Source organism: Chrysochloris asiatica, unplaced genomic scaffold (genome assembly GCF_000296735.1).
Source record: "Chrysochloris asiatica unplaced genomic scaffold, ChrAsi1.0 scaffold00020, whole genome shotgun sequence".
Lineage (NCBI taxonomy): Eukaryota > Metazoa > Chordata > Mammalia > Afrosoricida > Chrysochloridae > Chrysochloris > Chrysochloris asiatica.
The window spans coordinates 13,570,094-13,588,364 of NW_006408538.1; the positions used below are offsets into that span (position 1 = coordinate 13,570,094).

At 47.0% G+C, this 18,271-nt stretch overlaps 1 protein-coding gene across 1 annotated transcript in view; it reads left to right on the top strand.

The window, feature by feature from the left end:
* The window catches only part of COL13A1 (collagen, type XIII, alpha 1), a 198,700-nt gene that overhangs the window by 156,815 nt on the left and 23,614 nt on the right, over positions 1-18,271 (top strand). Inside the window, exons 31-37 of the mRNA XM_006837462.1 lie at positions 5,146-5,187; positions 6,726-6,752; positions 7,506-7,586; positions 10,963-10,998; positions 13,559-13,612; positions 14,929-14,982; positions 16,051-16,086. Coding sequence (XP_006837525.1) covers positions 5,146-5,187; positions 6,726-6,752; positions 7,506-7,586; positions 10,963-10,998; positions 13,559-13,612; positions 14,929-14,982; positions 16,051-16,086 — 330 coding nt within the window. The remainder of the gene's footprint in view (positions 1-5,145; positions 5,188-6,725; positions 6,753-7,505; positions 7,587-10,962; positions 10,999-13,558; positions 13,613-14,928; positions 14,983-16,050; positions 16,087-18,271) is intronic.

The window sequence follows — 18,271 nt, forward strand, 5'->3', positions numbered from 1 at the left end:
GACCTTGCAGTTCAAATGGCTTTGCAGTCTGGCGCATGAACCCACAGCACCACACCAGGACTCTGACCTAAAATTGACTGGGTTTAACCATTTTTAATTATATGGTTTACTCTGTTGGGAACAACAAATTGAAGCTTAATGGCCCTGCATTCATCATCAAAAAGAGCATTTCAAGATCTATCTTGAAGTACGATGATATGATAATTTCCATATACCTACAAGCAAGACCAGTATTACTCAAATTTACCCATCAACCAATAAAGCCAGTGATGATGAAGTTGAAAAATTCTCCCAACTTCTTCAGTCAGAAATTGATCAAACATGCAATCAAGATGCACTGATTATTACTAGTGATTGGAATGTGAAAGTTGGAAACAAAGAGGAAGGATCAATAGTTGGAAAATATGGCCCTGGTGATAGAAATGATGCTGGAGATTGAATGATAGAATTTTGCAAGACCAATGACTTATTCATTGTAAATACTTTTTTCAACAACATAAAGGTAACTAAACCCATGGACCTCACCTGATGAAGTTCAAAAGGATCAAATTGACTACATCTGTGGGAAGACATGATAGACAAGCTCAGTTTCATCAGCTGAAATAAAGTGAAGGGCTAAATGGAACAGACTATCAATTACTCATATGTAAGTTCAGGCTGAAGCTAAAGAAAATTAAGACAAGTCCATGAGAGCCAAAATATGATCTTGAATATATCCTATGTGAATTTAGAGACCATATAAAGAACAGATTTGATTCATTAGATACTAATAACCAATAACCAGAAGAGTTGTGGGATAATGTCAAGAACAACAGACAGGAAGAAAGCAAAGGTCATTCAATTTTTAGGAAAGAAAGAAAAGACAAAAGTGGGTAGAAGAAGTAACTCTGAAACTTGCTCTTGAGCATAGAAAAGCTAAAGTGACTATAAGACATAAAAGAGGACATAAAAGAGCTGAACAGAAAATTGCAAAAAACTTGAGAAGACAAGGTGAAGTATTATAAAAAAATGTGCAAAGACCTGGAGTTAGAAAAACAAAAGGGTAAAACAAGCCTGGCCTTTCTCAAGCTGAAAGAACTGAAGAAAAAATTCAAGTCTCAATTTGAAATATTGAGGGATTCTGTGGGACAAATGGAGTCCTGGTGTGGGGCAGTAGGATAAGCACTGAACTGCTAACCACAAGGTTGGTGGTTCAACCGCACCAGCCACTCTTCAAAAAACTCTATGCAGGGTCCCTAGGAGTCAAAGCCAACTCAACAGCACTTAGCAACAATAACAATGGGCAAAATATTGAATGATGCCAGAAGCACCAGAAGAGGATGGAAGGAATACACAGGGTCATTGAACCAAAAAAAAAAATTGGTCTGTGATCAACCATTTCAAGAGGTAGCATATGATCAAGAACCAATGGTACTGAAGGAAGGAGTCCAAGCTGCACTACAGATTTTGGTGAAAACCAAGGTCCAGGAATTGATGGAATACAAATCGAAATATTTTTAAAAACTGATACAACACTGGAGATTCTCACTCATCTATCCCAAGAAATTTGGAAGACAGCTACCTGGCCAACCTATTACAAAAGATCCATATTTGTGCCCATTTCAAAGAAAGGTGGCCCAACGGAATGCGGGCATAATCAAACAATATCATTAATATCACATGAAAGTCAAATTTTGCTGAAGATAATTCAAAAACAGCTACAAGAGTACATGGACAGGGAGCTGCCAGAAATTCAAGCCAGATTCAGAAGAGGACGTATATTTACGCAGCTGGATCTTGGCTGAAACTAAAGAACACCAGAAAGATGTTTACTTGTGCTTTACTGACTCTGCAAAGGCATTCAACTGTGTGGATCATAACAAACTAATGAAAACATTGCAAAGAATGGGTATTCCAGAACACTTAATTGTGCTCATGAGGAACCTCCACATAGACCAAGAGGTAGTTGTTTAAACAGAACAGGGAGATACTGAATGGTTTAAAATCAGAAAAGTTGTGCTCCAGGGTTGTATTCTTCCACCATCCTTATTCAGTTTGTATGCTGAGCATATAATCTAAAAAACTGGATCACATGAAGAAGAAAGTGGCATCAGGGCTGAAAGAAGACTCATTAACAACTTGCAATATGCAGATTGTTGTTGTGATATGCAGATATAACCTGGCTTATTGGAAATGAAGAGGACTTGAAATATTTATTGATGTATGGATTTGTACCTCAATATAAAGAATGTAATACAATGAAAATTCTCACAACTGGACCAGTAAATAACATCATGATAAATGAAGAAAGGATTGAAGTTGCCAAAGACTTCGTTTTGCTTGAATCCACAATCAACATTCATGGAAACAGCAGTCAAGAAATCAAAAGACTTACTGAATTAGGCAAATCGGCTGCAAAAGACTGCTTTAAAGTGTTAAAAAGCCAAAATAGCAGTTTGAAGACTAAGGTGTGTCTGACCCAAACCATGGTATTTTCAATTGCCTCATATGCATGCAAAAGTTGGACAACCAATAAGGAAGACCGTAGAAGAATTGATGCGTTTGAATTATGATGTTGAAGAAGAATTTTGAAAGTACCCTGGAGAATGTACAAAATAACAAAATCTGTATTGGAACAAGTACAGACAGAATGCTGTTTAGAAGAGAGTATGGCGAGACTTTACTCGGTGGACATGCCAGGAGAACCCAGTCCCTGAAGAAGGACATCATGCTTCGTCAAGTTTAATGTCGTTGAAAAAGCGAAGACCCCGATGAGATGGATTGACACAGTAGCATGCTGGGAATGGGCTGAAACATAACAACTGTTAGCATGCTACAGGGCCAGGCAGTATTGCATTGTGTTGGACATAGGGTCCCTGTAAGTCAGAAGTGACTCAACACCAACAACCACATCAATATAACATAGATATGCCGTTGTTGTTATATGCCATTGATTTAATTGTTACTCATAGTGGCAGAATAGAACTGGCCTGTGGGGGGTTCTAGGCTTCTTACCTTTACAAGAGTAAGTTCACCAGATCTTTCTCCCCTGGGACCATTCCAATCTTTCCATTAGCTCAAAGTACCAACTTTGCCATTTGTCTCCAGGGCTCCTTAATCTGTGTTTGTTGTTGTCTGTTGAGTCGGTTCCAAGTCAACAATACTTATGTACAAATGGATAGCCCCCTAAAGAAATTATCCTAAATTTAAAACAAAGCATTCGACATACAAATATTCTTTCCAGAAGTATTGAAAGTAAAAATTGGAAATAACGTACATTTCTAACAAGAAGAAAATGATTAAACTTAGGATAAGAATACTAAGAGTTACAATAGTCCCCGTACTTGAGCGCTTTCCATGGGCCAAGCACTGCTCAAAGCCCTTGTTAGCAACTGTTGCTGGTGTTGTTAAGTGCCGTCAAGTCAGTTCCAACTCATAACGACCCTTTATAGGATTTTCAAGAAATAGCTGGCGGGTTTGAACAGCCAACCTTACGGTTAGCAGTCCAGTGCTTATCCTACAGCACTCCACCAAGACTCCTGCTAGCAACTAGGTAGTAACTAATTTTCATTCAACTCAAATAACGCATTGCTGTTAAAAGGAGACTTGTAGGGAACATGCAAAACCCAGAAAAAAATGTGACAAAAGAGCAGAGAATTAATTAAACTACATCCATTGTGTGCAGCACTGTGGGTTAATGCGCTGGACTGCAAAGTCAGTTTGAACCGCAGGGTCAGCAGTTCAAGCTCTCCAGCTGCTCCTCAGAAACCCTATACAGGGTCGCTATGGTTGGGAACCGACGGCACTTAATAACAACAACATCATAATGTAGCGTAGTGGTTACAAGTTGGGCTGCTAACCTCAAGGTCAGCAGTTCGAAACTACCAGCCATTCCAAGGGAGAAAGATGAGGCTTTCTGCTCCCATAAAGATTTACAGCCTCAGAAACCCTGTGCAGGGTCGCTATGAGTTGGGTCCGAGTCCATGACACATAACCACCACCACAACCAGGATACATGTGTTCCTTTTTTTTTTTTTTAGTCATTTTTTCATGTAAGAAGGTAGAGTGCCCAAAAAATTCGTTCCCAGCAGAGACTCTACAGCATTATGGAATTGAAAGTTTCAAGGGACATTACCATCTACCTGTCTGCCCAGCACAGAGACTCCCTCTGTGGTATCTTAGGAATTCTATCCCAGGAAAGGTGAGGCACCTAAGGAGAACCCCAAAGCCCAGATGATGGGGGAGGTGACCAGGTCTGAAAAAAGCAGGCAGATTTTTTTCCTGCTTCTTGGGTGGCCAACTGTAGGCAAATGGATGTCCATCTTCACCGAAAATGGGGGTTCTAGTTACAAGTCAGGCTGCTAATCTCACGGTCAGCAGTTCAAAACTACCAGCGGTTCGACAGGAGAAAGATGAGACTTTCTGCTTCCATAAAGATTTACAGCCTCAGAAACCCTATACAGGATCTCTATGAGTTGGAACCGACTCCATGGCATGTAACCACCTCCACCACTATGGAGAACAAGAGAGCCCCAGGCTCCTCCTTCTTCCCTGTCCCATCTGAATTGCTTCTCTATATGTGACTCTAGTTCCTCTTGCCCTGCCCGAAGGCAAAATGGAGGCCAACAGTCCCCATCCATCTGTTCCAAAGCTGGGGGACTTGAGAAATAGTCTTCAGATACATCTCAGTCTCCCTTCATTCAGATAACCAATTTCTGCTCCTCTAAGCCAAGCGTCTCAAACTCAAGTACCTTCAAAAGCCAGGCAAACAACAGATGGATGCATGAGGTCCAGGTTAAAGGCAACCAGAATTGGTAGAGATTAGGAGAACCAACCATCTCTTGTTCCATGAAGAGGGAAAACTGTTCATCAGTTCCAGTTGTTCATTGCCATGTATGAACAAGAATCTGGTATTGCCAGAGCTCCTGGGTTTTCAAAAAATCTGGAAGCACAGATATTTGGGCGACATTTTTTCCCCAACATTGTACAGACCAGTGGGATTCCGTAAGCTTCTGATCTGACTTATTTTGGGAGACTGTGTGCTGAACAGACACTGGTTGACCACTGCTGAGCAGTCCCCAGATGATTCCCAAATGGTAGTGTAAGGAGGAAGAACACTGGGAGTTGAACAGGGAGTAGGCTGATCATCTTCCCTTTGGTTTCCAGGTTCCTGGGCCACCAGGGCTAGAGGGGCCTCCCGGACCTCCCGTAAGTTTAAGGGGCTTTTTGGCATTTCAGTTCACCATGGTCAGGTCACTAATGTCCCTTCCATGGTGGTCAGTGGGATTGATCTCAGGCTTCCTTAGGTCATTATCACCTCCTCCTGGGAACAGGGGGAGAAGGGGGCAGAGCTCCTGGTACACAATCTCCACACTCCTGTGACATCAAAGAGCCAATCGGTGCCCAGTACCCTAGAAACAGTTGGACGCAATGCCAGGCCCCAGGGTCTGGTCCCTGCTCCCTGCAGGAGAAATATGCCACCTGGTCTACCCAACACTTATCTCTTTGCCTTCAGATGTCACTGCCCTTCTTCCTGCCTGCAATCAGCTGGCAAGATGAGTAGGATTAAAATAGAAAGTGACCCATTTATACAGATGCTAAGAACTGTTTTAAAGGAACCTTGTATCGTACCTATAAGCACGTAAGCAGCCTAACCCAACCGTGCTGATGTGTACCTCGACAGGCTCAGTGTCATTGGTAGAAATCACAGTAGTAGTAAGGACGACGTTGTTTGGAGCTACCATGAAGTCAGCCCCCACCTCAAGGTGACCGCACACAGAACAGAACACTCCGTGGTCTTGTGCCATCCCCAGAATCAGTTGTGGTTCAGACTGCTGTGATCCATAGGGTTTTTGATGGCTGATTTTCAGAAGCAAATTGTTGTTGTTGTTGTTGTTGTTATTCAGTGCCATCGAGTCAGTTCTGACCCATAGCTACCCTGTACAGGGTTTCCAAGGCTGTAAATCTTAACAGGAGCAGAAAGCCTCATCTTTCTCCCACGGAGCAGCTGGTAGTTTTGAACTGCTGACCTTGCGGTTTGCAGCCCTATTCGTAACCACTACACTACCAGAGCGCCTTAGAAGTCAATTGGTTATATGCTGTGGAGTCAGTTCCGACTCATAGCGACCCTGAACAGGGTTTCCGAGGCTGTAAATCTTTACGGGAGCAGAAAGCCTCATCTTTCTTCCGCGGAACACCTGGTAGTTTCGAACTGCTGACCTTGTGGTTCACAGCCTGATTCGTAATCACTACGCTACCAGAGCTCAGTTAGCAGGGCTTTTTTCCTAGTCATCTTAGTCTGGAAGCTCTGCTGAAACATCATAGCAACACCAAGCCTTCACCGACAGAGACGTGGTTCCTGCACATGAGGCGGGTTGGCTGGAATCAAAGCCAGGTTTCCACAAGGAAGGCGAGCATTTACCAGGAACCATCACTGGCCTCTAGTAGTGACGCTAGCCAACCTTGAAACTTCACTCTGTGCCTGCCGGCTACTGTTCTGAGCACTGAGTAAACATTAATGTATTGACTCCCGAGTCCCCTTCATGAGACTGTGGGTCAGTGTGGGGGCCACAGACAGATGACCTGCTGCAGATCAACCAGAGTCTGTGCCTGCAGCTCCCAGCACAACCCCCAGACCAAATTCTGCACCCAATGCTCTTGCTCTTTTGGGGCCCGAAGTATGGACAGTGAAGTTGATTTCATCAGAAATGCCATTCTAATGCACCTTGTTTTGATCCCATATTCAGGGGCTTCAAGGTGTTCCTGGACCAAAGGTAAGAAAAGATCATGTGACAGATGCTGGGTAAGGGAGTTGGGGAGAAGTGGGTCAGAGGGAAGGTGCTCCCGAAGCAGGTGGGCACACTGACCCCCTTCCCAAATGGAATCATGCCATGGCTTGGCCTGTGGGGCCTTTAACACCTGCCGTTGGCATCCAGCAGAGTTCCCCCATCCTTCAGTTAACCCCACAAAGCAGCAGGCTAGAGGATTACCAAAAGAAGAAAGTCTTTTCCCAATAACCTGCTCCAGACCTTCACTCACCTGGAAATATAAGTGGGAGCTAGAGTAGTAGAGAGGGGAACCCTCTCCAAGCCAAGCCCACTGGACACTGGGCTGTGGCTTTTCCCGTCTTCCCCCAAGGATTTCAAAAGAGTAAGGGGCCGCCTCCTGCCAATGACTCTTTAAGGGATTGTAGGAGTTTCTTCTCCTGACTGCTTTGGGGACCTCGGAGCTCTCATGGTGACATTTTCCTCCTCATACAGGTAGTCAGAGCCTCACTTATTTCAAAGCCTGTCCCCTCACCAACTATCCTTTGGGAACCTCAAAGTGACCACAGGGATACTGCCAGCAAACTGAAACAGGGCCAGGCTAAGAGTTCAGGGGTTCTTGGAGTCCCCAGCCTGCCACCCTTGGACCAGCTACCTTCACCTCTCCCTCCTCTCTGCATCCCACCTCCCCACCCCAGAATGTGAAAAATAAGTGTCAGGAGAAACTCCTCTGTGATCTTCTGCTATCTGTCTGTCATGCAGGGGGAAGCAGGACTAGATGGAGCAAAAGGAGAGAAAGGTGTCCAGGGAGAAAAAGGAGACCGAGGGCCTCTGGGATTACCCGTACGTATCTTGGACTCGACAGTGACTCGGGCCTATCAAGACTGCAGGGGCTGTAGAAATTGGTTTGGGCTGCTAAGGGTCTATGGTTACGCTTTCCAACCTGAGCGAGACCATCAAAGTCCTTCATTCTCTCACTGAGGGTCCCCTCTGGACCAGGCCCTGGCCTGGGAGACTGCACAGGATCCCCTAAAGAGTACCTGCTGGAAAGGCCGGTGCTCCTTAGGGAGAAATTTGATTCAGTCCCAACAAAATCTGCCTTATGGGGGCCAAGCTAGGAGGGTTTGGGTACAGAGGACAATGGAACGTTCTCCATCTATCTCCTCCTTTTCCCGGAGGGACCCTAGACTCCTCCCACCCTCTGTTTCTAAATACTGGCCACAGCAGACAAGCTTGTAAAGGGGTCAGATCCTCTGTCCCAGCCCTAAGCCCACTCAGGTCCCAGATACCCGATGATCTCTGCCTGCAGCTTCTCAGGCTGGAGGTACCATCTCAGAAGCAGAGATTGTTCCACCCTATGCTCCACCCCCTCACCTGTGTGCAGGTGAGCAAATTCCACCACCCATCCCAGGAGTCCTGGGCTCCATCCTCCCTCTCACTCTGGAGGTTGGAAATCTCAAGAGTCAGAGGGGTGATGCAGCTACCCATCTTACTGATGATCCCAGAGAAGCAGGCGAGTCACTTGAGGTCACACATGAAGTCCGTGGCCAAGCTTCATAAAAGGGCTTTCTTCAGCTACTCGGGGTTCCTCTGTCCCGGGCTCAAGTCCAGTTCCTATCCCAGAAAGTTGTAAGGAGCCCGGGGAACAATAGGAAGCCCAATTACCCCAGCTTGGCAGAGCTTAAAGGTCTGGTTAATATAATCACAGCAACCAAACAACAAAAGCAAAGCTCTAATTACCCCCTCATTAATGCAGCAAATGTCGGAATATTTAAGAAGCTGATTCTCTTGACAGATTACAGAAAACTGATGACTTTAGCAGACATTTTCCCATGTCTTAGCCTGTGTCCGGAATGATTAAGAACTCCTTACTATTAAGAGCTTTCCTGCCCCTCCCTATCCCCACCCCATACTTAACCACAAATCTCCCCTTATCCACCTCCATGGTCCTAACAACCCAGTGAACACTGGAGAAGTCAGGCAGGGGTTGCAATTCAAATGCCACTGAGGCCAAGTAGATAATATAAACAGGGGACATGCCAGATGAAGGGCAAAGTACCCTGCCTGCCTTTTATTTTCCAACTTTTCATAGGGACATAGGTACAAAAAAATTATACTTTTTCTAAAACGAAAACAACACAACCAGCGTATTGCTAAGCGGTGATGAATATGGCTTTCAGGGAGCCAGCAAACAGGGAGTGATGAGAACTCATGCATTTCCCTGCTGAAGGGGAGCAGCCCAGCTCAGTTTAGCCATCTGCTGACTGGGCCTGGTATTTTTGGATATTTCTGTTTTTCAAGAGAAGCCAGAAAATTGACATCTTATGTGAAATCTCCTCACTTTCTAATACTTTCTAAAAGATCATCCTAGCTATTTCAACGATCCACTTATAGCTTGAAATCTTCCCGTGTGTGTCCTGTGTTAATCCTGCACAGACAACAAGAGTCACCTTGGAGTGTAGCTTATGGTGCCGCCATGTCTTCTGAGCAAGACTGGGGCATTCGGAAAAAGTTTGTCAGTCCCGTTTCCAAGGCATCTGTGGGTGGATGCGAACTGTCAACATTTTGATGAGTAATCCAGTGCTTAACCATTTGCACCACTCAGGGACTCTGGCATAGACAGAGTAGATATTTAACTAAAGTTCTTGGGGGGTTTTAATGTCACCTGGATATTTCATTGGCAGCAGCCTATTTTTCCAGAAAAAGCCTCAGGAGACGCCCCTATATAACGTACAGAAGTGGTTCTTGACTCTGACTGGAAACATTTTAAATGTATCACTGCCTTAGAGACGTGGATTGAACTGGTCTCAGGTATGGGAGACCAGTCTGTATTATTTAGCATCTCCTTGGGATATCTGAATATGCAGCCAGGGTTGAGAACCATCGGGTCTCAAGGCTGATAAGCCAAAGTCAGTCCCAGTCTCAAGGCTGATAAGCCAAAGTCAGTCCCAGAAGCACTGTCGTTGTTGTGTGTCGTGGAATGGTTCTGACTCATGACGATCCTGTGTAGGGTTTCCAAGAAACGACTGGTGGGTTTAGACCACCAATCTTGCAGTTAGCAATCTAGTGCTTATCCTACAACGCCACACCAGGACTCCAAGAATTAGGTGGTCCTAAAACAGAGAAGTGAGCCCCTCTGGAACCTTTCCACCCAATACCCTTTCCCCAGGAAGAAGCAGCTCCTTTTGCCCCCTCCTCTGGGGCTTTTCTCTTCCTACCTTTACAATCCTGAGGCCCATATGCATTTCTGGGGCCCAGTTGAAGGCAGTTTTCCAGAACCCAGTCCTTCCTAAGTTCAAGCAGCCCTGCTGCCTCCTCCTTAGTTCCTCACATTGGAATCACTGGGAAACATTCCCCACCCACCCCCTTCCTGGCTGGCTTGCAGGGAGAGCCCATTCCCCCAGCACAGGACCCAGGGCTTCCATTGTTGACACACATGTCACTGGGCAACAAGGAATGCAAACACTAGAGAGTGAAGAGATCTGTAAGCTTCATACCTGCCTGCCACTTGCTCCCAAGAATACATGGCCTTAGACTTCTGACCCAGTCAGCAGCCCTCAAAGCCTTTATCTCTCTTAGAGCCCTTGTATAGGGAATCTGTGAATGGATTCAGTGGGTGTTATGTTTGCACATTGTCAAGTGCCAGAGAAATGTCAGGCATCATTAGGATTCTCATTCAGGGGTTAACTCCTCTGGCTCAGCGGAAGTGGGGTTGCTGCTATATGTAACTCAGGGATCCCCAGCCTGGTCAGATATCAAAGGTTATGCAACAGAGGCCAGAGACCATCCCCACCCAGGTCCCAGCGTCCACACAAGCATACTCCTAGGCAGGAAGCTCTAGATCTGGATCCAGATGCCTCTCCAAGAGCTGTTGTCTGTATCCCGTTCCCCAGAACACAGGGGGTTCCTGGGCAGAGGGGCTCTGAGACAGGGAGAAGCCGAGAGGGGCCATGGAGATCAGAATGGCCATCAAGTGGGTCTTCCCCTCAACCTGCTGGGCAGCGGGCCACACTACACTCAGTGTCTCCATGTTTTCAATGGCGTCCATGTAAATACCGTTCCCTGTCCTGCCAAGCTTACTTCTCCCGTTTTGTTTGATTACCAGCATTTATGTCTGTCCAGAGTCACTGCTTCACTCACCTCTTCCCTCCCCATTCCTTTTTTTTCCCCTCCCATTCCTCCCCTCCCCTTCTCTTGGTCAAACGTTCCCTTCATCCAGGGAGCTTCAGGTTTGGACGGCAGGCCTGGGCCACCGGTGAGTGTCACTTCTCCATTACCCCTCCCTCCACCCTGTCCCCATCCCCATCCCCAGCCTGTGGTCCTTCTTGTTTGTTCTGCTGTGGCCCCCTGTTTTCCCAGTGAGTCAAGCCTCATCCCACCACCAACACCAGAAAGCTGTAGTCTGTGCTCAGTTCACAAGTGTTTATTCGAGCCTCTTGAACAGAGATGGCTGGACTTAGTCTGAATTCCCATAGCCATAGTGTGTTTAGGGAGCTCAAACCTGAGTACCAGACTACAGGGTGTGGGGTACACTTCAGCAGCATTGCCCCATTCTGGAAGGATTGCTAAACCCCACCTGAAAACCAAGCTCTGGGTGGTTGGGCTATCGTCCGTCCCCACCAAACACAACAGTGTCTGTATGTACCCATCATGCTGTATTGTCGTGATGCTGTGAGCTCTGTTCATCTCCTCTCTGTCCACGAGCACTTCCTACTCCTCGACAGTCACCAGGCTGGTGTGTATTGGGGTGTGGATAACGTGAAGGGGGAGGGCAGTGTAGCATTAAGGAGCATAGTGGCCAGTTCCAGGTTAGTGTTCTTGGAGCATGTTCAAGCCATAGCTGTCACTTCCTCCAACAACAGAGCAGATGAGAGATTTAGGTCCCCTCCATCCCCATGAGCACCCCATGAGCTAGCTCTGCAGGACAGTGGTTCCCCTGGCTGGCACCTAATCCCTAGTGAAGTTCATCATGTACCGTGGGGTTTGGACCACTGACTCTCCCCAGACCAGGAGGCTGGTCATCCCTACTCTGCTAACTAGGCCTGATGTGTGTGCAACTCCTTCCAATGGGCAAGTTCTTCTACTCTGGACTCATAGCATACCTGTGAGGCCATGCAAGATGAGGCTCTAATGAGGCTGTTGGAGTGATACTTGGGAAAGATGAGAACTCACAGGGGTCCATGCATGGAGGGGAGGACAGGCAAAGGGCACAGAAACAGTCCAAGCACAGCCAACCACAGCAGGCCTTCCCTAGGAGCCTGGAGGCAAGCCTACGAACTGACGTGGACAGAGGCAGGAGGACCAGGAAGATAAGCTCACTCACAGCTTCCTCCACCTGTGTGGTTCTTCTGTGTCCTCAGAAAGAAAAGACAGCCAAGCCTTTGAGAGGGGCTGTGATTTGTCCAAGATAACAGGTCTTATCAGAGCCTCTCTCCCCGCCATATGCATTTATGGAGATGGCCCCAGAGTACGGAGAACGTACCAGTTTTCCAGGTCTTATTACAGCTTTGCTCTTCTACTACAGACCCTCTCTTTCCATCCTTTCTCACCTAGTTCACATTTCCCAGGTGGCCTGTCAAGGATAGGGGCATGATCTGTGTCAGGCGCAGTGCATAGAGTTTGGCACACAGTTTTGTTTAAACCTGGCAGCAGCTTAGGAGGCTGGGAGCAACATTATCATCCTCATGTTGCAGAAGGGAAAGTCGACACTCAGGCTAAGTAACCCTGCAATATCACCGAGCATGTCAGCCTTTGAGGGAGGATTTGTAACTGGCTAGCCGACTCTAGAGTCTGGTTCTTATCCATCACCCCTGACCTGGTCACCTTCATTTTCTGATGGGACCTTGCCATTGATGTCCATAAGCTTTTGTCCCTTCCTTATAGTAACAGTGGGGGCACCAAGAGCATTCTATTGCTGTTGTTCCCCCATGTGAATAAAGTACATCAACATTCCCCACTTGCTCTTTCATAGCCAAACACAAGCCACCAGGAATCCCCCATACGTACGTCCACCCCCCACACCCTCACATCTTTATCTGTAGGAAATACTAACATGGAGGCAAAACACTTGAAGACTCAGAAGCACAGGCTTTATCTAGTCAGGCTATAAATTGGCAACCAGGAGAGGTTTAATTATGCCTAGCAAGACCTGATTCTGTCTCTAAGCAACCCAGCTCCAATTCCTCCGGCAGCCTCTACCTCCCCTACAGACCTGAGTTAGGGGTATTTATAACCCATCTTCCTGCCAGGCTAGTGTCTGTATGACACCCAAGGCATACTAATTCCCTCTCCCATCCAGCCTGCTCTGGAGGGCAGGAGTGGGGGAGAGAAGGCTCCAGCCAGAGGCTGAAGCTCAGGGAGGGGGGCCTGGGGGGACGGGATGACCCTGTCTCATGCCTGCCTCTGTGTGTGCATCTGCATCGATCTCTGTGGCATGAAGAGCCTCCTGCTGCATGTGGAGCTGCGCCAGCAAAGGGGTGGCAGCCCCGGCCCCCCCACCCCTGAGAGGGGGTCAACTCCCTCTCAAGTGCTTCTGGGAGCAAACTACTGTTTTCAGCCTTGGCAAGCTTGGTTGTGAATCAAAAGAGTTTCATTCCAAGAATCTGGCTCAGAGGCAATGGGAAGATATTCTCTTCCCCAAGGCCCCCAAACCCAAACAGGAACACGGCCCAGTCAACTGGCTGCCCTGGCTCTGCCTGGCCTCGCCAACCCTGAAAACTGGACCTCTGGGCCTTCCTCATCTCCAGCCTCGGGCGGGCCCCCAAGGGCTCCCCCAGCCTCAGGACCCTCACCTTTGCTGTCTTTAAACCCCCTAGGGTACTCCAGGACCAATTGGAGTTCCGGGACCCGCAGGACCAAAGGGCGAGAGGGTGAGTGCTCATGGAGACAGGAGCCGGGGTCAGCAGGAGAGAAGGGCAGCCCTCCTTCCTCAGCCGGGGATCCTGTAGTCCTGACATCTGGGGCCCAACACTGCGTCCACATCAAGAGTCTCTGCCACCATCCCTTCCTTGTAGACACAGCAAGCGCTTCCATTCATCTACTAGTGAGCCTCAGGACAGACACCTGGGGGAGGGACCTGCAGGCCTGGAGGAACTAACTCTGTTTAGTTGCTATGAATGCACAGCAATGTAGAGAGATCTAGAAAATCAAAGTTCTCTTTACCGTGGCTTACTGGTCACCCAGTGTCAGTCCAAGACTCAGTCTAACAAGGTCCCGGGCACTGTTGTCATCTGGACAGTCCTAAACTTTGTAATAAGGATTTTGGGCAACAGCACAGAACCTAGAGCCAGATGATGTTTGGAAAAGTTTGAGAGACATCAAGAAGTCGATGGCCACTGCCTTAGTCTCAGACCTCACCATTAGTAGTCATGTGACCTTGACTACTGATCACATGACTTCCTGAGCTCCAGCCCTGTCTGGAGTGGTAATGGTGGTGGTGTGCCGTGGAGTCAGTTCTGACTCATAGTGACCCTGCATAGGGTTTCCAAAACTAAATCTTGACGGAAGTAGAAACCCTCATCTTTCTCTCAAGGAACTGTTGGTAGTTTTGAACTGTTGACCTTGAGACATGTATAAAGGTGAGAGTAGAGTGTGTTGACTCAGTGAAGGCAGAGTGTTTGCCCGTTCAGGGTTTATAGTGCCCAAAGGACCAGTGATGGGTACTGGGCCTCTGCTGTGAGTTGCTCTCCTTGTTCATCTGTCCATTTGCCTCAGGGGTGGCTGGGAGAGACATGGCAGCCTCTTCAGGGTGGGCAGGGCGGAAAGCTTCTGAAGGGGGCGTAGAGTGCTCTGAGGTCACAGCCAACTGGGCAAACCAGGAATGGCTTCTTCTTGAGCGGAGCTTCAAAAGAAACATGCCACTTCTGTTCCCCTTTCCTTTTACCCCTGCCTTCCTGTCCACGTCCATTTCCTGTGTCCTGGTCTCCTTCCCTGCTTGTGCCTCAGGCCAGCCTGCTCCCCCAGAACACTGCTTAGTCCTCTGCTGGGCCTGGGGGCAGAGGGAGAGCTAGAAGAGGTTTCCCAGCCAGCTCCCTGAGGCCATGCACCCCCAGTCACTCCACCCTCTGCACCTTTGCTTCCCCACTGGCTCTTTGGGTTGCTGGCTGGAGAAGGTCTTTTGTATCATGAAGATAGGAACCGACTGATCATGTCTGGAGAGTTCATGAGTTTCCTTCTCGTGTTTTAGGGCAGCAAAGGCGACCCTGGGATGACAGGACCAACGGGAGCAGCTGGGCTTCCTGTAAGTCTCCTGGAATCGGGGTTTCTCTTCTTCCTCTGCCCCAAATAGAAGTACTGTCAAAACAGAAATTCCAGGGTCTGTACCAACAAATCTGAGCCAAGTGAGAATCCTCATTTCTGACAGGAAGCTGTGCACAGCCAAATGGTCACTGCACTAGAACTTTTACGTTGGGCACCGCTTGGAACAAAACACCAGGACATATGGCCCCTGTGGTAATATGTCGGCCATGTAGACCATCTGCTGTAATGCCCACTTCATAGCCGCCTTCCACTGCATTGAGTGCTCACAGATACATACACCTCTGCCTCTACCCTCAAGGAGGGTCAGATCCTTGGCAGCGGCAGAATCAAGCCCAAATCCTTGTAATACACGAAGAAGATGTTTTGTAAGAGAACATCAAGTCCTTCAAGTCCAGAACAGAGGAGCTGAACTGCAAGGACTCGCCAGCTTTCTATTCACGGCACATTTTCCCATTGCTGCGTTATAAAAGTTCATTGGCTGCCCAACATAGCCAGAGCTGTTGTTTCCCATCCATCGGAGGACTTGTACATCTGTTTACCTATTCCATGATAGGTTTCCTGGATAGCTTTCTTTGGGATACCTAGGCAACTACAAGCAAGTTTCTGACTTGAGTTCACTCATCACCGTTCCTAGCTGAAGAAATGGAAGGTAGTGTGCACCTTGAAAAGAAGGTCTGAGAAGCTGTTGAATTCGTCTCCAAACAAGAACCTGGCAGAGGATGCACTATAGACACTTCCGCCAGGAGAGTTCTCTACTGCCCGGCCATGTCCTCTGAGCCCTCAGCATAAATGATGACAAAAGAACATGACCACAGGCTAGGACATTGGCTATGGCCAAGAATCAGAACTTTGTCCCTGGCTTTGCCTATAACTCATCATTTGTCTCTAGATCAAGTTACCGGAGCAATTTTCTCTATTGTCCCCTCTCTATAAAACGGGGGAGAATTGAATCTGTCACCACTAAATCCAGCATCAGTATATCGCTTTGTGAACCTTGGGAGGAAAGACTGACCATCCTGCATTTTCTCGTTTCTCTGATTTATTGCAGGGTTTACACGGACCACCCGGGGACAAAGGAAACCGGGTGAGTAGGACCCCTCACACCTTGGCTCTGGTTACTAACATCTTCATGATGTGGTGGAATGATCAATTGGGGATTCTTAACCCAACATGGCAAATACGGCTTTTCCTGATAAATCATCCTAAATTTATAAAAAGCCTTCTAGTGAAAGGCCTAATCTTGATATTGAAGCATGTGGCTTTGCACATGACAAAGGGACATTGCATCACTTAGTGACCCCTGAATTAACACTGCCATCAGGAACAAGTGCCCTATACCCCTCACTACGGTGCCCTGATAATGAGTCCCTAAAGAATGGATTTTAAATCCACCATTAACTAGTCCGAGCATACTAAACCTAGTTTGTCCAGTCATTCCAGGCCACTGGCGAGAGAGAAAATAAATTCCATTTCTAAGAACCAGCACACCGCTGTTGTAAGTACCCAGCCCTTTGAAAGAAATATTACAACCGTTACTTCTCTTGGGAAAAGTCAGCTGACCAGGCCCCTTGCTTTCCATTCAGTTCCTGCCATCTTCACCAAGACACATTTATTGAATGTTCTGGACCCACGGTCCCATGGTGGTATATGACACATGCCATGGCCTTTGGCACTGGGGCCCAACAAGAGTAAGTTAACTACTTCTGGCCAAGAGATGACCTTCGGGTTCCTTTCCAGAATGTTGCTCTCACCTGCTTCAGCACAGTGGTTCTCAAAGTAAGGTGCATGCTCCCTAGAGATTCAAGAGGGTCATCAATTCCAAGGACCTTAGAGAAAAGGAATAGCAGGAACAGATGGAGAATGAGGCCCAGAAAGATGAGAAAACATACTAAACTCTCACAGAGAGAAAGAGAGCACGTAACTCCTAGGACCCAAGTCTTCAGGCTATTCTGTAAACATGCTCATCAATAGCAGTGTCAGAATGTATGTGTTTATACCTAGCACCAACTCCATTGTCTTCAATATAAGACACACTCAATGAGCACTTGGACATTCCTGAATTCTCACAGGCAACTGGCCCAAACAATTCCATTTGTCCCACATATCTAAACGGAAGCAAGGGGGCCACCACTATCAAGAGAGCTCCATAGGAAGACCAAGTTTTGAATAGAAAGATCTGCTTCCAGAAATGCAGCCAGGCTCCTTAAGGCAGACTGGAAACCCTGCCTTTTTTAGTGTGGCATTAAAGAATTTAGGCCTCAAACAATTGATCATCCCACCTCTTGGTTGGCTTATTAACCTTTCCAGTTCATTTCTAACAAGTTCTAGTTTTCCTTACTAGATTAAATTAATATTTTTTAAACCTATCTCTCAGATCTCTTTCAGTTGGCTTGTGGCACAAGCCATCCTAAGGCTGTAAAGTCAGGCCATCGTGTTGTTCTAGAGGTAGAAGTAGTGAAGATAAAGTGTCCTTGTCACAGTTCTGATTCTTAATGAACCAAGTGCCAGGGAAGCCCCTGGAATCAGTGAGAAAATGTTTATTGTCCACTCTTTCCTTCCTAAAATTTTATATACTTTCCCCCATGCTATAGGATCTGTGAACCACAAGGTAGACAGTTGAAACCCACCAGCTGCTCCTTGGAAACCCTATACAGGATGCTCTGAGTTGGAACCAATTTGATGGCATTTAACTCGGACAACAACTATGTAAATTAAAAGCATGCCATGTCATAGAAAGCCCCCTGAACCTTTTTTTGAGGGCACTAGAAAGAACTAGTCGACATGTTCTCAAAAACTTTACTCAAGAGATTTGACTCTCAAGATGCTGGAAGGTCCTAGAAGAGTCTCCGCTAAGTCCCACCTCCACATTTGGAGCTTTTTATTTCACCAGTCTTAATAAAGACTTGGCGTCCTGGGGTGGTGCTGTAGATTAAGCACTGGACTGCTAACCACAAGGTCAGTGGTTCAAATCCACCAGCTGCTCCTCAGAAACCCTACACAGGGTCACTATAAGTCAGAACCAACTCCACAGCACTTAAGGGGAAGGAATATGGGACAGAAATTCATGTTCTCATGGAATCCAGACTTTCTGAAGTTATTGAGTCTGAGGATCTTTAAACTAAAACGATTCCTCAAAATCATTCTTTTAAAATTATGCTTCTCCAGTGAGTTTCTTAGAGTCCTGATGTGGCACTGGAAGATAAGCACTAGATTATTAACCACAAGATCAGCGGTTCAAACCCACCAACTGTTCCTTGGAAACCCTATAT